Genomic DNA, 15811 nt, shown 5'->3' on the forward strand with positions numbered 1-15811 from the left:
AGGTAACAAATGTTAAAACTCATTGCCTTCTACAGATCTAAAATTAGTTGGGAGGGGGTGTGTTTACCATGGTTTAGTGTTTGAAGACATTGAGGTTATGAGTTTCTGAAGCTGAAGAGTTTGTGGTCATCTTTAATGATGCACCAAATGTTCTCTATAAGTGAAAGATCTGGACTGCAGTCAGGTCAATTCAGTAGCCAGACTCTTTTACTAGTTGTAATAGCTGTTGTATGTGCTTTTGCATTGTCTTCCTGAAATACAGTACACAAAGCCTTCTTTGCATAGAAAACTTTTCCACTTTGAAACAGTACATTTTAAAGGAGTCTTGGCACACAGGACATGACAGCACGTCTGGATCAGACATGATAGAGCCTCTGTTTTGCATCTGCAGATGGCACAGTGGATTAAGTATTCCTGAGCCTATTTAGTAATCAATATTATTGTCATTGACAGAATCATGCCAATGAGTAATGCAGAGTAATCTGAGGTCCCAAAGACCAGGGGTATCCAACCTTGTCCCTTCTAGATTTCTCTAGTTTCTCTAGATCATTTGATGATGTTGTGCACTGTAGATCAAGAGATTTGCAAAGCCTTTTCAATTTGACATTAGGAAACGTTGTTTTAAAAATCTGTTTATGCATTCTCTGCCGATCTCTACCCATCTTTAATTCAGAGAGACTTTAAGACAGTGAGACCTGTAGAATTTTAAATGAGCTCATTTAGCGAATAAAGAGAACATTTCTTAGTTAAACATGTTATTTTCTCTATGTTCTATTGTGAATGAAATATTGTCTCATGGAATTTGAAAGTATTTTAGTTTTTTTATTTTTGTAAAAAATGTCCAAACATTTCTGGAGTTTTGGTTGTAGATTGCAACATGGTCACCTATAGGACCTATCTGAAAGATAAGATTCAAACCACTGGAGTGTGGTTCCTGAGATGCTCTTTGTTAATAGGGGTGACAGGAGGATCTGATGGTTAACCATGTCAAAAGCAGCGGGCAGATGCAGCAAAATAGTTATTAAAGATCAGTAATCCACTCATCACAACTGTTGCAGCTTCTGAAGAGTTTTTCTATGTTTAAATGCTGCGGCTTTACCATGAAAACAGTCAGAAGGTGAAAAGTTAAATTCAGTGATAACTGTGTCTTTTTCTTTCTGTAGAATCAGCTGGTTCAGACACAGACAGACATTCAACAGATGATCCAGAACAGAAGGAAGAAGATTCAAGAGATTCAGCACTCAGTAGAGGAGAGAAAGGTGAGTGGGGAAAAAACAATTATAAAGTAATAACGTTATACGATTAGATTTAACTCGATTTGATAGATATTTTATTTAGTCCCAGAGGGAAATTCACAAAATCCAGCAGTATCCACAAACTTAGGCAATAAAGCATGCAATAAATACTTTCAAAATGGAGTGTAAACGTGCAGAGTCTGCAGTATATAAATGGTACAGTGTATGGTACAGTACAGAACAGTGAGGAATGTCAGCATTGGCGCTTTCATTAATCCATTAATAATTACAGACTCCAGTTGGGGCCTGGGCCTCCTGAAGTGTACCACCATCTCTCTGGTCTTGGTGGTGTTGAGGTGCTGGTGGTGAAAGTTACACCATGCAAAGTCCTGGATCAGATTCTCCTCCTGTATTCTCCTCAGTACTCCTCCTCCTGTCCATATTCTGATACAGCCCATGATAGCAGTGTCATCAGCAAACCTGTGGCATGTGGCAGTTGTATTGGAGGTCTGATGTGTACAGAGTGAACAGTACAGGAGAGAGCACAGTCCCTTGCAATGCTCTTGTGTTACTGACCACAGTGTTAAAACTGCACAAACTGAGGTCTGCCTGCCAGGTAGTCTGTAGTCCAATCCACCAGGTGTGAGCCCATTCCCATCTCTATTAGTTGTCTCTAAGAAGCAGCGGATGGATGGTGTTGAATTCGCTGGAGAAGCCCCGTTGCCACTGTCCAGGTGAGAGAGAGATCAGTGTAGAATGTATATGATGGCGTCCTACACACCCACCTTCTCGTGGTATGTGGTGCACCAGCACTATTTCAGGGCTACTTGTTTGAAGTTGTTCAGCTCTCCAGGCCGTGATTTTTTTTGGAACTGGGATGATGCAGGATGTTTTCCACAGCTGAGGGACCATCTCCTGTTCCAAGCTCAGGTTGAAGATGTGCTGTAGAGGCTCTCCCATGGCGTCAGCTTTCATTAGCCATGGGGATACTCCATCTGGACCCGCTGCTTTGCTGGGACTAAGCCACCTCAGCTCTTTAGACACCTGGGCTACCGTGATCTTAGATGAGGCAACATTCACGTTTGATGTTTCCAGGTGGGCAGAGAGAGCATTAGGGGGTGGGGGATGGAGTGAAGTGAGGTTTGGAATAGTTGGGGTGGTCGAACCTGTCAAAGAAGTCATTCAGTTGGTTTGCTCTCCCAACATCTCTTTCAATGTTGTCACCCTGCTTTGAACTGCATCCAGTGATCATTTTCATACCATCCCACACTTCCTTCATGCTGTTGTTCTTCAGCTTCTGTTCTAGCTTCCTTTCGTACTGCTCCTTCACCTCCCTAACCTGGACTTTGAGTTTAGAGTCTTTCTGCACCCGCTTGAGCTCCTGCAGATCACTCTTCTTCTGGTTCAGAAGGCCTTTGATGTCGCTTGTGATGTCACAGGGCTTATTATTTGCAAAGCAGGGTACAGTTCTTACTGCAACAACAGTGTTCATACAGAAGTTGATGTAGTCAGTAGTGCAGTCAACAACCTCCTCAATGTTCCGACTGTGACTGAACACTTCCTAAAAGAGAGTGTAGTATCCTCCTCGCTCTTGATTTGTAGTGAGGTTGAAGCAGAATAAGGTTGTGGTCTGCTTTCCCCAGTGCAGGCAGTGGGATGGCACTGTATGCGTCCTTTACATTTGCATAAGGTAGGTCATGTAGGTCACCTATGGTCATGAGCTTTGGGTCATGACCGAAAGAATGAGATCCCGGATACAAGCGGTCGAAATGAGTTTCCTTCGTAGGGTGGCTGGGCGCTCCCTTAGAGATAGGGTGAGGAGTTCAGTCACTCGGGAGGAGCTCGGAGTAGACCCGCTGCTCCTCCACATCGAGAGAGGCCAGCTGAGGTGGCTCGGGCATCTGTTCCGGATGCCTCCCGGACGCCTCCCAAGGGAGGTGTTCCGGGCATGTCCCACCGGGAAGAGGCCCCGGGGAAGACCTAGGACACGCTGGAGAGACTATGTCTCTCAGCTGGCCTGGGAGCGCCTCGGTGTCCCCCCGGAAGAGCTGGAGGAAGTGTCTGGGGAGAGGGAAGTCTGGGCATCCCTGCTTAGACTGTTGCCCCCGCGACCCAGCCCCGGATAAGCGGAAGAAAAAGAAGAAGAAGAAGAAGAAGAAGAAGGTCAATAGTTATATTTCCCCTTGTATTACAGTCTACATACTGGAGGAAAGCAGGTAGTGTAGTGTCAGACATGATTAAAATCCCCAAAGATTAACCTCTGCATCGGCAAGAGGGGGGTTGTAAGAAATTGCAGAAATGGCATGACCAAATTCTCTGGGCAAGTAATAGGGACATGAACTTACAGCCAGAAGTTTGATATTCCTGCAGCAGCTGGAGATATTAATGCTCACATGGCCAGGTTTACACTACCTTGTACTGACGTATAAAGCGGGTCCTCTTCCTTTCAGTTTCCCGCTGACTTTATTGTCTCTGTCCGTTCTTGCCTGCTGAAGCCGGGTAGCTCCACGTTAGCATCCGGGATCCTAGATGTGAGCCATGTTTCAAAAAGGCACAACAAACTGCACTCTCTGTAGGTTGTGAAAAATTTTCACCAGCTTGTATATTTAAAGCTCATGGATGAAGCTGACAAGCATGAGGTACAGTAATAATAACCGCTTGAAACTTGTGAATCCATTAGAATTGTTGGAAAACAGAATCATGTTTCATAGATGAATAGATTTTTTCTTGCACCCCTAGTTTTGAAAGCATGGTAAAAACTCTTCTCGATAGCAGTCCAACATAGCCCCGCCCCTTTCGTTGCGCGTTCACAAAAGTGGGATTTACGTAAATATATGCAATATAGCTTTTTTTAAGTGTAATCAAAAAGTGAAATCACTATCAACCACACCTTTAATTGATCTTGTTGACCAGAGGAACACAGAAGAAGAGAAATCAGCCAGTGTCGAGCTCTGCACCAATCTGATCCGCTCCATTGAGAGATGTCAGTATGAGCTGCTGAAGATGATGGAGGAACAGCAGAAAGCAGCAGAGAAACAGGCTGAAGATCTCATTAAAGAGCTGCAGCAAGAAATCAGTGATCTGAAGAAGAGAAACGCTGAGCTGGAGCAGATCTCACACGCTGAAGATCATCTGTACCTCCTGCAGGTCTGTCAACATCTGTGGCGTCAGAATATTATTGGTCAAAAGATCTTCTGTCTTTAGAAACTGTACAAAAGAGAATGAAACTGTAATAATTTCAAATTAGCAAAGTTAGCAGCGTAAACAGAATTATTTCTCTTCTCTCTCCTGCTGTAGATGTTCTCATCCCTTTACAGTCATCTACACACTGAGAACTGGACTGAAATCAGTACTGATTCTAATATGGATGTGCTCCCTATGAAAAGAGTTCTGATTCAGCTGAAGAAAACTCTAGACAAGAGTCTAAATGAAAAACTCAGTCAAATTGGTACGTGAATATCAAATACATTGTATACAATTCTTATGTGGAGTTTTATCCAGACATAAATAATAACCAGTAAATCAGTATTACTTGTCAATAACAAAAAGCAAAATGCAAAAATGCGAACTTCACCCACAGGAATTACATCAGTAATTCACACAGTCCAATAATTCTAAAAACCAGTCTAAAAACATTTTTACAAAGGCACCCAACAAAGGCAATTTAGATTACATATATTTACACTAAATGATTAATATTAATAATTACCTGTTAATATTAGAGCTTTAGAATTTTAACCATCATATTTTTGCTTTAATTTCTCTCATATAATTGTCTAATAGGCTTCCATTGCAGATAATGCACATTCTGTCAATAATGGATGAGAAATCTTTACATGCCACCGATGTTGCCAGTTGAGATAACTCACTGTTAACCTGAAATTTTTACTATAAATAATTAATTATTTAATATCCGTATCCACAGGTTTGAAGTGTGTGCAGACGTTTGCAGGTACTGACATAATTTCCTTAAGTACATTTATACTCTTTTAGATGAAAATATTTGTTCTGAAGGTAATGATGTCTGATCTTTCATCTAGTGGATGTGACTCTGGATCCTGAAACAGCGAATCCATATCTCATCCTGTCTGATGATGGAAAACAAGTCAGTTTTGAAGATGTTGAGCAGGACGTCCGAGAAAACCCAAAGAGATTTGACTTCTGTTCTTGTGTTCTGGCAAAGCAGGGATTCAGTTCGGGCAGGTTTTACTTTGAGGTGCAGGTGAAGGGGAAGACTAGATGGGATTTAGGAGTGTCCAGAGAATCTATTAACAGGAAGGGGAAGATCTTACTGACTCCTGAGGATGGATACTGGACTCTGATTCTGAGGAATGAGAATCGGTATAAAGCTTCTGATAATCCACCTCTCTCCTTCTCTCTGAAAGTGAAACCTGAGCACGTGGGAGTGTTTGTGGATTATGAGGAGGGTCTGGTTTCTTTTTACGATGTAGAGTCCAGCTTTCATATCTACTCTTTCACTGGTCAGACTTTCACTGACAAACTCTATCCATACTTCAGCCCAGGCCATAATGATAAAGGACGAAACTTAAACCCACTGGCTATATTACCTGTTAACAAATAAATTGCTCTGAAATATGCCCTAAATTGTTTTCTAAAGGAAGGAAATTAAACATGTTGTGTTAGTCTGGGCTTAACTGCATGTCTTTTAGTATCAAAGATATGCAGTTAACATGCAGTAACAAGATGAGGTAGAAAACACAAAGACACGTAGATATTGATACTGTGATACTGAACAGGTGTCAACAGCTGATTAGTTTCTAGGTAGAGGGTAAATGTATCAGGAAATCAGTGGAGTTGCACGGGCATGGGATGGAGTTTCCTTCAAGGGGAGCTCATGGGCACTCCAGCTGGTAAGCAGAACTAATGTAGACCACACTAAACCAGCTTATATTTTAATGCAAGGAGCCACTACAAAATCATTCACAAGCTCCTATGGATTCAATTTTGGTTGTAACTTGTTTAAATAAATATTAAAACTACAGTGTATTTGTGTCTGTTTGCTGAATGTGACCCAGTCTCTGACTCTCCTCAGCAGTCATGGAAAAGTTTGTACAGTATTTACAATGACAACAATTTCACTTAAAATGGACTTCCGTCAGCTTGTCAAACACACGCTTTTATTCATATATTCAAGCATATGACGGCTGAAGCAGCGCTGTGTACCACCGTTTACACAATAACCAAATCAACATTAGTGCTCTTCCCAGCAAAAGAAAATCTAAATTCCCCAAAAATTTGAATAAAACTAAAAGCCTGAAATTTCCGTCACAATAGAACATAGGAAACATAACGACAAGTTCCTATGACAAGTTCCAAGACTAGGGTCTTGCTCTAATTAACAGCTGTTAAACTCTCAGCAGAAATGAAGTAGAAGATATTTATGATCGTGGGTGGAGCTACAGTGTGACATCACTGCAGGTCACTGAAAGACTGAAAGTGAAAATGCTTCATCAAACAACACTTCTATTCAGAAACTAAAATCAACTATCAAAAGTACCTATTACAGGTAAGTGATCGAAAGAGCTCTTTCAATAATTTAATAGAATGAAGCGGTATCATAATGTTAGTAAAACTATGTCATTTCATAGGCTGTAAATCAGAGTTTGAAGGGTGCTGTTAGGGTAGAGACGGCAGAAAGAGGAAGTACCTGAACTGTACACAGAATGAACAAAGTCCTGTGAAAATTAATAACAGTATTCCTGGTGTTTACGGGTGTTTATTTAGTAAGTTGGGTTTAAAATATACACTTTCACATTTTTCCAGTGATATTTTCCTTGTGATATTAATACAGATATTGATGTAAAAATCTCTAACTCCATTAGACACTTCAGCTGCCTGAGAAGTCTCGTAAGTCTTGTCTCCTTAAGACTGAGAGTCGCAACTAATACTTGTCCTGTTCTCTTGTCGAAAGGCTCCGTACGACAGCCAACTTTGTTTGTGTTCAGATTAATTTCCGCCATTACATAGCCTTATCAGCATATCATTTCATTTCATTTTGGTGTTGCATCACTCATAGCTCACTCACACCATATACAAAACTGATCACATCATTAGTATGATCAAAACTTTTCCGTTCAGCAGTGTAGATGATATATTGTCATTACTTATCTTTTCAGTCATGGCGTCCTCCAGCGGTCCACTAAACGAGGAGCTCCTGTGCTCCATCTGTCTGGATGTGTTCACTGATCCGGTCACCGCTCCATGTGGACACAACTTCTGCAGAACCTGCCTGAACAAGTTCTGGACCAACACTCAGACCTGCTGCTGTCCATCCTGTAAAGAAACTTTCAGCGGAAGACCTGATCTCAAGATTAACACAACACTCAGAGAGGTTGTTCAACACTTTAAGGAGAAGCTCTATCTAGGAAGACCTGAGGTGTTGTGTGACATCTGTGATGAAAGGAAGCAGAAAGCCGTGAAGTCCTGTCTGACGTGTCAAAGCTCTTTCTGTGAGACTCACCTGGAGCCTCATCACAGAGTCCAGCGTCTAAAGAAACACACACTCATCAACGCTGTGGAAAATCTGGAGGATTATATATGCCAAAAACACGAAAGACCTCTGGAGCTGTTCTGCAGAGATGATCAGATGTGTGTGTGTATGTCCTGCACTGAAGGAGAACACAGGACTCACAACACCGTTCCCATAGAGGAGGAGAGTGAAGAGAAGAAGGTAAGAGATAAAAACAAAACACTTTTAACACTCATGAAATGCAGTTTTATTTTGTCTGTGTTGACGGAGAAAAACTCATCCCTTTTTATTATGTGCAGGGCTGGGTGAATTACATACAAACTGTAGAATGTTACTAATTATATATTACATGATGAAAACTGTAATTAGTAATGTAATTTTGGTTCCCTTTCACTCAGTCCTGTTTGGCGTTATGTTAACTCTGAGCTTAGAAGTGAAGGCCAGTGAAACCTGAATGTGGAATTTGTATGACCAGCCATTCCTTGTACATACAGGTGCATAAGATGGTGGCGTGCATCCATTCATTCAGATTTTTGCTTCAGAGCTTATCACTTTGTGCACGCTGCTTCTCTCAAGAAACACAAAGGATTTTTTTTTTCATCAAAGCTGTAGGGGTATTTCTGGTCAAGTTCTGCCACCTGTGCATGTTGGGTCATAAAGACTCTGTGGCTACAATGGTTAGGGATAAAAAGAACTGAGGATCATGATCATGGGGTACCATATGCAACAGGCAAGCTGCCTCTTCTCCTGGATGGGACCTCGACTGGAGTGGCACATCATTTGCTAGCAGTGCTGCTCACTCTTCACTGGTTTCTACCATAGTTTTATGCAAGTACACCTTTTCCCCAGTGAGGCTCCTCGCATAGACCATGTGCATGTTCAGGGTGGTTGAGGAGCACGCCCTGTTGGTTTTGCTGTTTTGGCCCACCTGGACCTAGTTTATCGAATACAAGCTTCTCACGACAGCCTCTCCCTGGAGATTTCCCCTGAGGAAGAACCTTCTTTCTCAGGGGATGGGCATGATTTGACACCCACAACCCAATCTATGGTACCTGCATGCTTGGCTTCTGGATGGAACTCGGTGGACCTCTCTGGTCTTTCTCAGGCCATGATAGATACTATCCCTCAAGCTAGATACCCCTCTACATGGAAGCCTATGCATTGAAGTGGGGTCAATTTGTTGAGTGCTGTTCCTCTCACTGCAGTGCTTCTCAGAAATGCTTAGGAGGTGTGGTGCTTTCCATACAGCAGCAAAAGCTGGTGCAGAGGCTGTTCCCCTCCACCTTGAAGGTGTATCTCCATGATGCAGTGGATGGTTCATCCCTGGGGAAGCATCACCTGATCATTAGTATTCTGAAAGGTGTAAGAAGACTAAATCTGCCTAGGTTGCACCTCAGGCCCTATTGGGATTCCTCTTTAGTTCCTTTAGGATTATGGAAAGTCTCTTTTGAGCTTGTTTATTTATTAATTCCTGATTGTGCTCACTTCCATCAAGAGGGTGGGGGGCACGCAGGCTCTTTTGGTCAATGAATCGTGCCTTGATTTTGGTCTGGCTGTTACTTTGAGACCTTGGCCTGGTTATGTGACCAAGGTTCCCACCACTCCCTTTTGAGATCAGGTGGTAAACCTTCAAGGGCTGCCCTCTGAGGAGGCAGACGTGGTCCTTGTATTGTTGTGCATCATCCATGCCATGCGTATTTAAGTGGAATGTACCCATAGTTTGAGACTTTCCCAGCAGCTCTTTGTCTGCTTTGGGGGACAGCAAGGGATGGCTCATTGGTTGGTGAATTCCATCACCTTGGTGTACGAATCCCAAGGTGAGCTGTGGCCCCTGGGAACAAGGGTTCATTCCACTCGTAATGTTGCCTCCTTCTGGGCATTGGTGCACAATGCCTCTCTTGCAGACATTTGCAGAGCTGAGGGCTGGGTGACACCTTTCACCTACCAGTCTGTCTTCCACAGTGTTCCCCATAACATGTTTCATTTTCAGTTTTTTCTTAAGACCTTACATCTGTCATTGTGCCTCCACCCTCCAACAATTGGTGGTGCCTATCGAAAAAACTAAAGCCGGCACCCCTAGTAGGCCTGTTTATCTGGCTTACAGGGCACTGGGAAGGTTACAAATTGAGATACATTTGTTTTGACACGTGCCTGTCAGCATTTGCATCTTCAATTTACGTAGCACAGTTTCAGTCGTGCCATTTTCCGTTGAGACTTCACTTAAATTGATGTAATGTTGAATATGACTGACTGAAAGGGAATGCCAGGATGCTCCTTGACACGAACCTATTCCATTCCATTCCATTCCAACCTATTCCATTAAATATTCCATTGCATAAGTATTCAGAAGACTTTAGAAACAAATCTGCTACACTGAAGGTTTACTAAAGCATGTAGTCTCCGTTATCCAAGTCTAAAAATCCAGGTCTTCAGGCCTGCAGCCAAACCGAGCATGGAGAAGGGCAGCTTCTAAAGAAATCAGAAAATTGTTGATTTTGACATTGATAAAAGTGTCTGTATTTTTCTCTGTGTGTAGAATCAGCTGGTTCAGAAACAAACAGACGTGCAGCAGATGATCCAGGACAGAATGAAGAAGATACAAGAGATCCAGCACTCAGTAGAGGAGAGAAAGGTCAGTGATCAAATTATGAAATTTAATGTTGAGCTTCATAATATTTAATACACATTTAATGAAGGTGCTGAACTATTACGTAACATGAGTGAACTCTCTCCTTAGAGTCAGCCCAGGCAAAAACTAAAGCATAACTTGAATGAGCTAAAAAATACAAATTTATAAATAAATACTTACCAAAAAGCAAGTACATTTGTAGTAAATTCTAATTTTTGTGCTAAATCAAATAGTAAAACATATACACTATAAATACACAAATTAAAAGTATATTTCTACTTCAGTAGTTCTTCAGTGCAAATGCAAAAGTATACTGAACTCCACTGAGATTTAAATCACAAAAATATATAGAAGACAGTAGAAAATACGTCAGTTTGGATTATTGAATTATTCAATTAATTATTTGTTCAATCTATTGGTGTTTACATTTATATGAAGTCTATTTATAGTAATTCTAATCAAATGTATTATAAGGTGTTACTAATGACAGTAATAGTGTACTCTATTCAAAGAAAGATAAAGTGCATTTGAAATTATTTAGTCTATAAAAATATGTGGTCAATACATTATGTATGATACATTTGTATGATGATTATACATAAAAGTGCATGAAAGATGGTTTCAATTGTACTGATAACTAAATATGTTTTATTATATTAACATTTGTAGCAAACAGAGCATTATAGAAGTACTTTAGATACATTATAGAAGTAAAAAAAAAAAAAGTGTATTTTACTGCACCGTTTTTTTCACCTCGTGGCACGAAGCAGAAGCTGCGACTGTCTTTTCTTCTCTGTTGTGACATACATCTGAGTGAAAGTAATTGATCTTGTTGACCAGAGGAACACAGAAGAAGAGAAATCAGCCAGTGTCGAGCTCTGCACCAATCTGATCCGCTCCATTGAGAGATGTCAGTCTGAGCTGCTGAAGATGATGGAGGAACAGCAGAAAGCAGCAGAGAAACAGGCTGAAGATCTCATTAAAGAGCTGCAGCAAGAAATCAGTGATCTGAAGAAGAGAAACGCTGAGCTGGAGCAGATCTCACACGCTGAAGATCATCTGTACCTCCTGCAGGTCTGTCAACATCTGTGGCGTCAGAATATTATTGGTCATAGCTGATGATCTGCTGTCTTCAGAAGCTGTACTGTGTTAGAAAGCACCAGCATACGATTATATTTAATATCTTCTCTCTCCTGCCGCAGATGTTCTCGTCCCTGCCCAGTCATCCTCACACCAAGAACTGGGCCGAGATCTGCATTGACTCTGAAGTGAATGTGCCTTCAAAGAACGGAGCTCTGATTCAGCTGAAGAAAACTCTAGATGAGAGACTAAATCAGATTGGTCAAACTGGTACGTGAATATCAAACTTTAAACTAAAGCTAATTACTTTAAACTAATTAACATAGCTGTAAAGCTCCATTACATCAGTAACACAAACAATCTGACTAAAATGAATCAACATTTTCCACCTCATATTGATGATTCAGAATATTGCAGCTTAAATTAGATAATTTCTTATATTGTTAATCAATCATTATTTTTGTCACCTGTATCCACAGGGTTGAAGTGTCTACAGACGTTTGCAGGTACAGCGTGTCTGACATTTTCTTGTTTCATGTTTGTTCTGTTGACTGATAAAGTCTGATCTTTCATCTAGTGGATGTGACTCTGGATCCTGAAACGGCGCATCCGTCTCTCATCCTGTCTGATGATGGAAAACAAGTCAGTCATGGAAACATTAAGCAGGACGTCCCAGAAAACCCAAAGAGATTTGACATCTGTTCTTGTGTTCTGGCAAAGCAGGGATTCAGTTCGGGCAGGTTTTACTTCGAGGTGCAGGTGAAGGGAAAGACAGCGTGGAGTTTAGGGGTGTCCAGAGAATATATTAACAGGAAGGGGAAGATCTTACTGACTCCTGAGGATGGATACTGGACTTTAATTCTGAGGAATGAGAATCAGTATAAAGCTTCTGATAATCCATCACTCTCTTTATCTCTGAAAGTGAAACCTGAGGTTGTGGGAGTGTTTGTGGATTATGAGGAGGGTCTGGTCTCTTTTTATGACGCAGGACACCAATCTCATATCTACTCTTTCACTGGTCAGACTTTCACTGACAAACTCTATCCATACTTCAGCCCATACCTTCATGAAGGAGGAAAAAACTCAAAGCCACTGATCATCTCACCTGTTAACAAATAAATTGCTCCGAAATATAAAAAAAAATTGGGAATTTTTTTTTAATGTTTGTTTACTATTATTGCTGTTTTAAATTTTATGTTAAAAATCAAATGTTTATAAATATCTGATTAAATGGAAATTCATTTCTACTGACATTTCTTTAACAAGTGTGCAGATCACTTTAATCTTGTCATAATATATACAGTGTTAAATTGGCACGTTTAATCAGTTTAAATGTTTAATATGTTTTGTATGTTCTACCGCAAATGCATAAATAAATAATTGCAAACAGTCCCAAAGTCTGGCATGAAGTTTAGAGAAGATTAAGGTTTCTGTGAGCGAGGAACGACCAGCCTCTCTTGCTCTTCATCGTGACTCGAATCAGATATTATTCATATATTAGATATTGAGAGAATGAGCTTCTGTCCAGCGGAGGGCAGCATTCACGAGCCACTGAGAAACCAGAAATAACTGGCAATTATAACATGAAATATTGTTTTTATGGTAATATATTTGCTGTAGTATTTTCCATTCATCTGATCAGCCATGAACCCCCTTTCTTTCATTGCGGGACGTCCGGCATTTGTATAAAAACTAGACGTTTATGATAACCTGATAATATTCAACAGCACGCATGCTACTGTTTGAAATGTTCGGCACTGCATGCTGCATACAATAATTAAAAAAGAATAATAAAACCGTGTAGGCGAATAAACCGACGTGTTAATATTCTACACATAATGGAAGTAAAGCAGATTTCTAGAAGATTCAGGTTTGTATTTTACACACACTTCATGAAAACAATCATTAAAATTTCCAGAAAGACTGATTCAAATGATCAGTAATAGAATGAAAGAGATACACGACTGAAGTCATAAATATTGGCACCCGCCAAAATCAATTCAATATTTGAACGGATTTAAATGTTTTCCAATATCTAAATAAATAAATGCATACGTTGTTGCTCGGTGTATTAAATCTTCTGAAACAGATTATTTCAAATCATTTCATTACTCATTAACCAACTTGACTGGAACGTTTTTACCAGCATCAGAAAGAATCTGTTTTTCTGTTCATCTCACGCCAATGAACACAATTACAGTAAGATGTAAACCTTTTACCGTAAGTAGAAAAAAGGCCGTACTCATAGGCCCTCAGCACCAGAACAAACACACACACACACACACACACACACACACACACACACACAGGGAGCACCGCTAAACTTCTGTGCACAAATTTATTGGCTTTTCTACAACAAACACAGTTATCTTCACTCGGACACACAGCGTCTCTCCGGAGCGAGACGAGACTCGTGACCAAAACTAACATCTGTACAGAACGTTAAACAGCATGGCATTCGTTTAGCCGTCGGTCGATATTCGCCCTCTCGGGCCGGCCGAGATCCGGACGGGCTCGTCAGAAACGTCCTGGAAGCGAATGGGTGCCGTCAGAAGGAGAATAATGAGAACAGTTCGTATCTGAAGAAGACCGAAGCTGAAAATAACCCATCGCCGAGAGGTTTTTAACTAGCGTGCATCGTTTATAACAACTACCAATACGGGAAAGAGATGGACTTGTATTTAAGCTGGAGTTAAAAATATCTTAAAGCTGGATTGGTTTCATCTTTGGGCTCTCGTTCTGACGGCACCCATTCGCTTCCATTGCCGAGACGGCGATGCCACGCTGCCTTTCTACAACTCTGATCGGAAGGAGAGAGGCGAATATTCACTTTTGGTTAAACTGCTGCTTCAGAATGGAGCTTCATGCAGCGTGAACGATACTGTCATGGAGAAACATCAGTAGGAACGTGTTCAGCGTGCTTTCAGTAAACAGCACAGATAGTGAAGGTACCGGTGGTCTAGTGTTAGTTGCCTGGTTCACACAGTGGAAATCAGTGAGGTTGTTCAGGTTAGTGGAATAAACCCAGATTGAAACACACTTTACTGAGAAAGCAACCACGGATTTAAGAAAAAAACAACACTCGGAAATATTTAGGCCTGAATTTCAGATTTGTCTGATTGAATTACACCTTTTTGAATTTTTGTGGGTCATATTTCTGCAACAGTACTAATAACCAGCTTCTATATTTATCATCAATAAATACAACTCGTTTATATACATTTTAACCGAGTACTGCTAGTTTAAAAGCAAGTCATATTTTAACCGTTTTCATCATGGCTATCGTTTTAATTTAACAAATTCAGTTATTTTGAAATTTAATAGATTTATGCTGATTTTATATATATATGCATTATAAATACATGATTTGATTTTATATTAAATTTATGAAATCGTTTATGTTAAATGATTAATTGCATCCAAAATATGTATTATTTATATATGTGTATATTAATTATTTATATATATATACACACATTATAAATACATGATTTATATTCATATTATTTAAATGAATATATTTATTAGATAAAGCTACCGTATTTTCCTTCACTTGCCTTTGTATTTATATATCATAATAAAAGCACACATATATGTAAACATAATGTTTATTATTTATTTTAAATACAGTATACTGAAAACGTTATGGATCTTAAATTGCGGCCTAAATATTTCCGAGCGTTGAAGCGTTCTGATGTTTTCTAACAATGAATATATTTATTTGGCGAAGCTAATCCCTTTTGTGTCTTTCGCTCCGTTTTCTAAATTATATCTAATGACACGGACCCCGAGGGATGAGAGGACGGAGTAAAGCAGCAGTGAGTGAGAGTGAGTGTGTGTGTGTGTGTGAGTGTTTTCTATGAAAGTGTCAGTATGTGTGTGTGAGTGTGTATGGATCTTAAATTGTGTGCCTAAATATGTGTGTGTGTGAGTGTGTGTGAGCGTTCTGTGTGTGTTTCTATGTGTGTGTGTGTGTGTGTGTCTGTGTGTGTGTGTGTGTGTGTGTGTGAATCCCTTTGTGTGTGTGTCTCTATGTGTGTGTGTAAATTGTGTCTAGTGTGTGGACCCCGTGTGTGTGTGGTCTCGGATGTGTGTGTGTGAGTGAGTGAGTGTGTGAGTGTGTGTGTGTGTGTGTGTGTGTGTGTGTGTGTGTGTGTGTGTGTGTGTGTGTGTGTGTGACGCTGATTGCAGCAGATGTAAAGTAGGACGTGTCGTCTCAACACGCAACATACAAACCAGTCATGAGGAGGAACCGGCACAGAAACATGGAGGAGAGTGTGTGTGTGTGTGTGTGTGTGCTACATCTTCAGTGGTCAGGCTCTCAGTGTGTGTGTGTGTGTGTGTGTGTGTGCGTCTTCAGTGGTCAGGCTCTCAGTG

The 15811-nt window shown here is 40.5% G+C and overlaps 2 protein-coding genes across 3 annotated transcripts in view; both read left to right on the forward strand.

Annotated features, from left to right (window-relative positions):
* LOC122332742 (E3 ubiquitin-protein ligase TRIM39-like) overlaps nt 1-6242 on the forward strand; it is a 37090-nt gene extending 30848 nt beyond the window's left edge. For both annotated transcript variants that reach the window (XM_043230127.1, XM_043230126.1), the window contains exons 3-7: nt 1164-1259; nt 4149-4382; nt 4533-4683; nt 5161-5187; nt 5276-6242. In XM_043230127.1, coding sequence (XP_043086062.1) covers nt 1164-1259; nt 4149-4382; nt 4533-4683; nt 5161-5187; nt 5276-5817 — 1050 coding nt within the window. In that variant the 3' untranslated portion in view covers nt 5818-6242. The remainder of the gene's footprint in view (nt 1-1163; nt 1260-4148; nt 4383-4532; nt 4684-5160; nt 5188-5275) is intronic.
* A 143-nt stretch (nt 6243-6385) lies between these two features.
* LOC122332745 (E3 ubiquitin-protein ligase TRIM39-like) lies at nt 6386-13591 on the forward strand. The gene is made up of 7 exons (XM_043230129.1): nt 6386-6762; nt 7373-7926; nt 10262-10357; nt 11195-11428; nt 11557-11704; nt 11914-11940; nt 12012-13591. The coding sequence occupies exons 2-7, from the start codon at nt 7375-7377 to the stop codon at nt 12551-12553; spliced, it is 1599 nt and encodes a 532-aa protein (XP_043086064.1). The 5' UTR covers nt 6386-6762; nt 7373-7374; the 3' UTR covers nt 12554-13591.
* Nucleotides 13592-15811: the final 2220 nt, after the last annotated feature.

This window comes from Puntigrus tetrazona, unplaced genomic scaffold (genome assembly GCF_018831695.1).
Source record: "Puntigrus tetrazona isolate hp1 unplaced genomic scaffold, ASM1883169v1 S000000148, whole genome shotgun sequence".
NCBI classification, from domain to species: Eukaryota; Metazoa; Chordata; class Actinopteri; order Cypriniformes; family Cyprinidae; genus Puntigrus; species Puntigrus tetrazona.

Bases quoted from the DNA above. Each gene is read 5' to 3' on its own strand.
- LOC122332745 (XM_043230129.1), top strand. From the start codon at position 7,375: ATGGCGTCCTCCAGCGGTCCACTAAACGAGGAGCTCCTGTGCTCCATC. The intron at 10,358-11,194 runs GTCAGTGATCAA...CTTGTTGACCAG, and splicing joins ACTCAGTAGAGGAGAGAAAG to AGGAACACAGAAGAAGAGAA. The intron at 11,705-11,913 runs GTACGTGAATAT...CTGTATCCACAG, and splicing joins AAATCAGATTGGTCAAACTG to GGTTGAAGTGTCTACAGACG.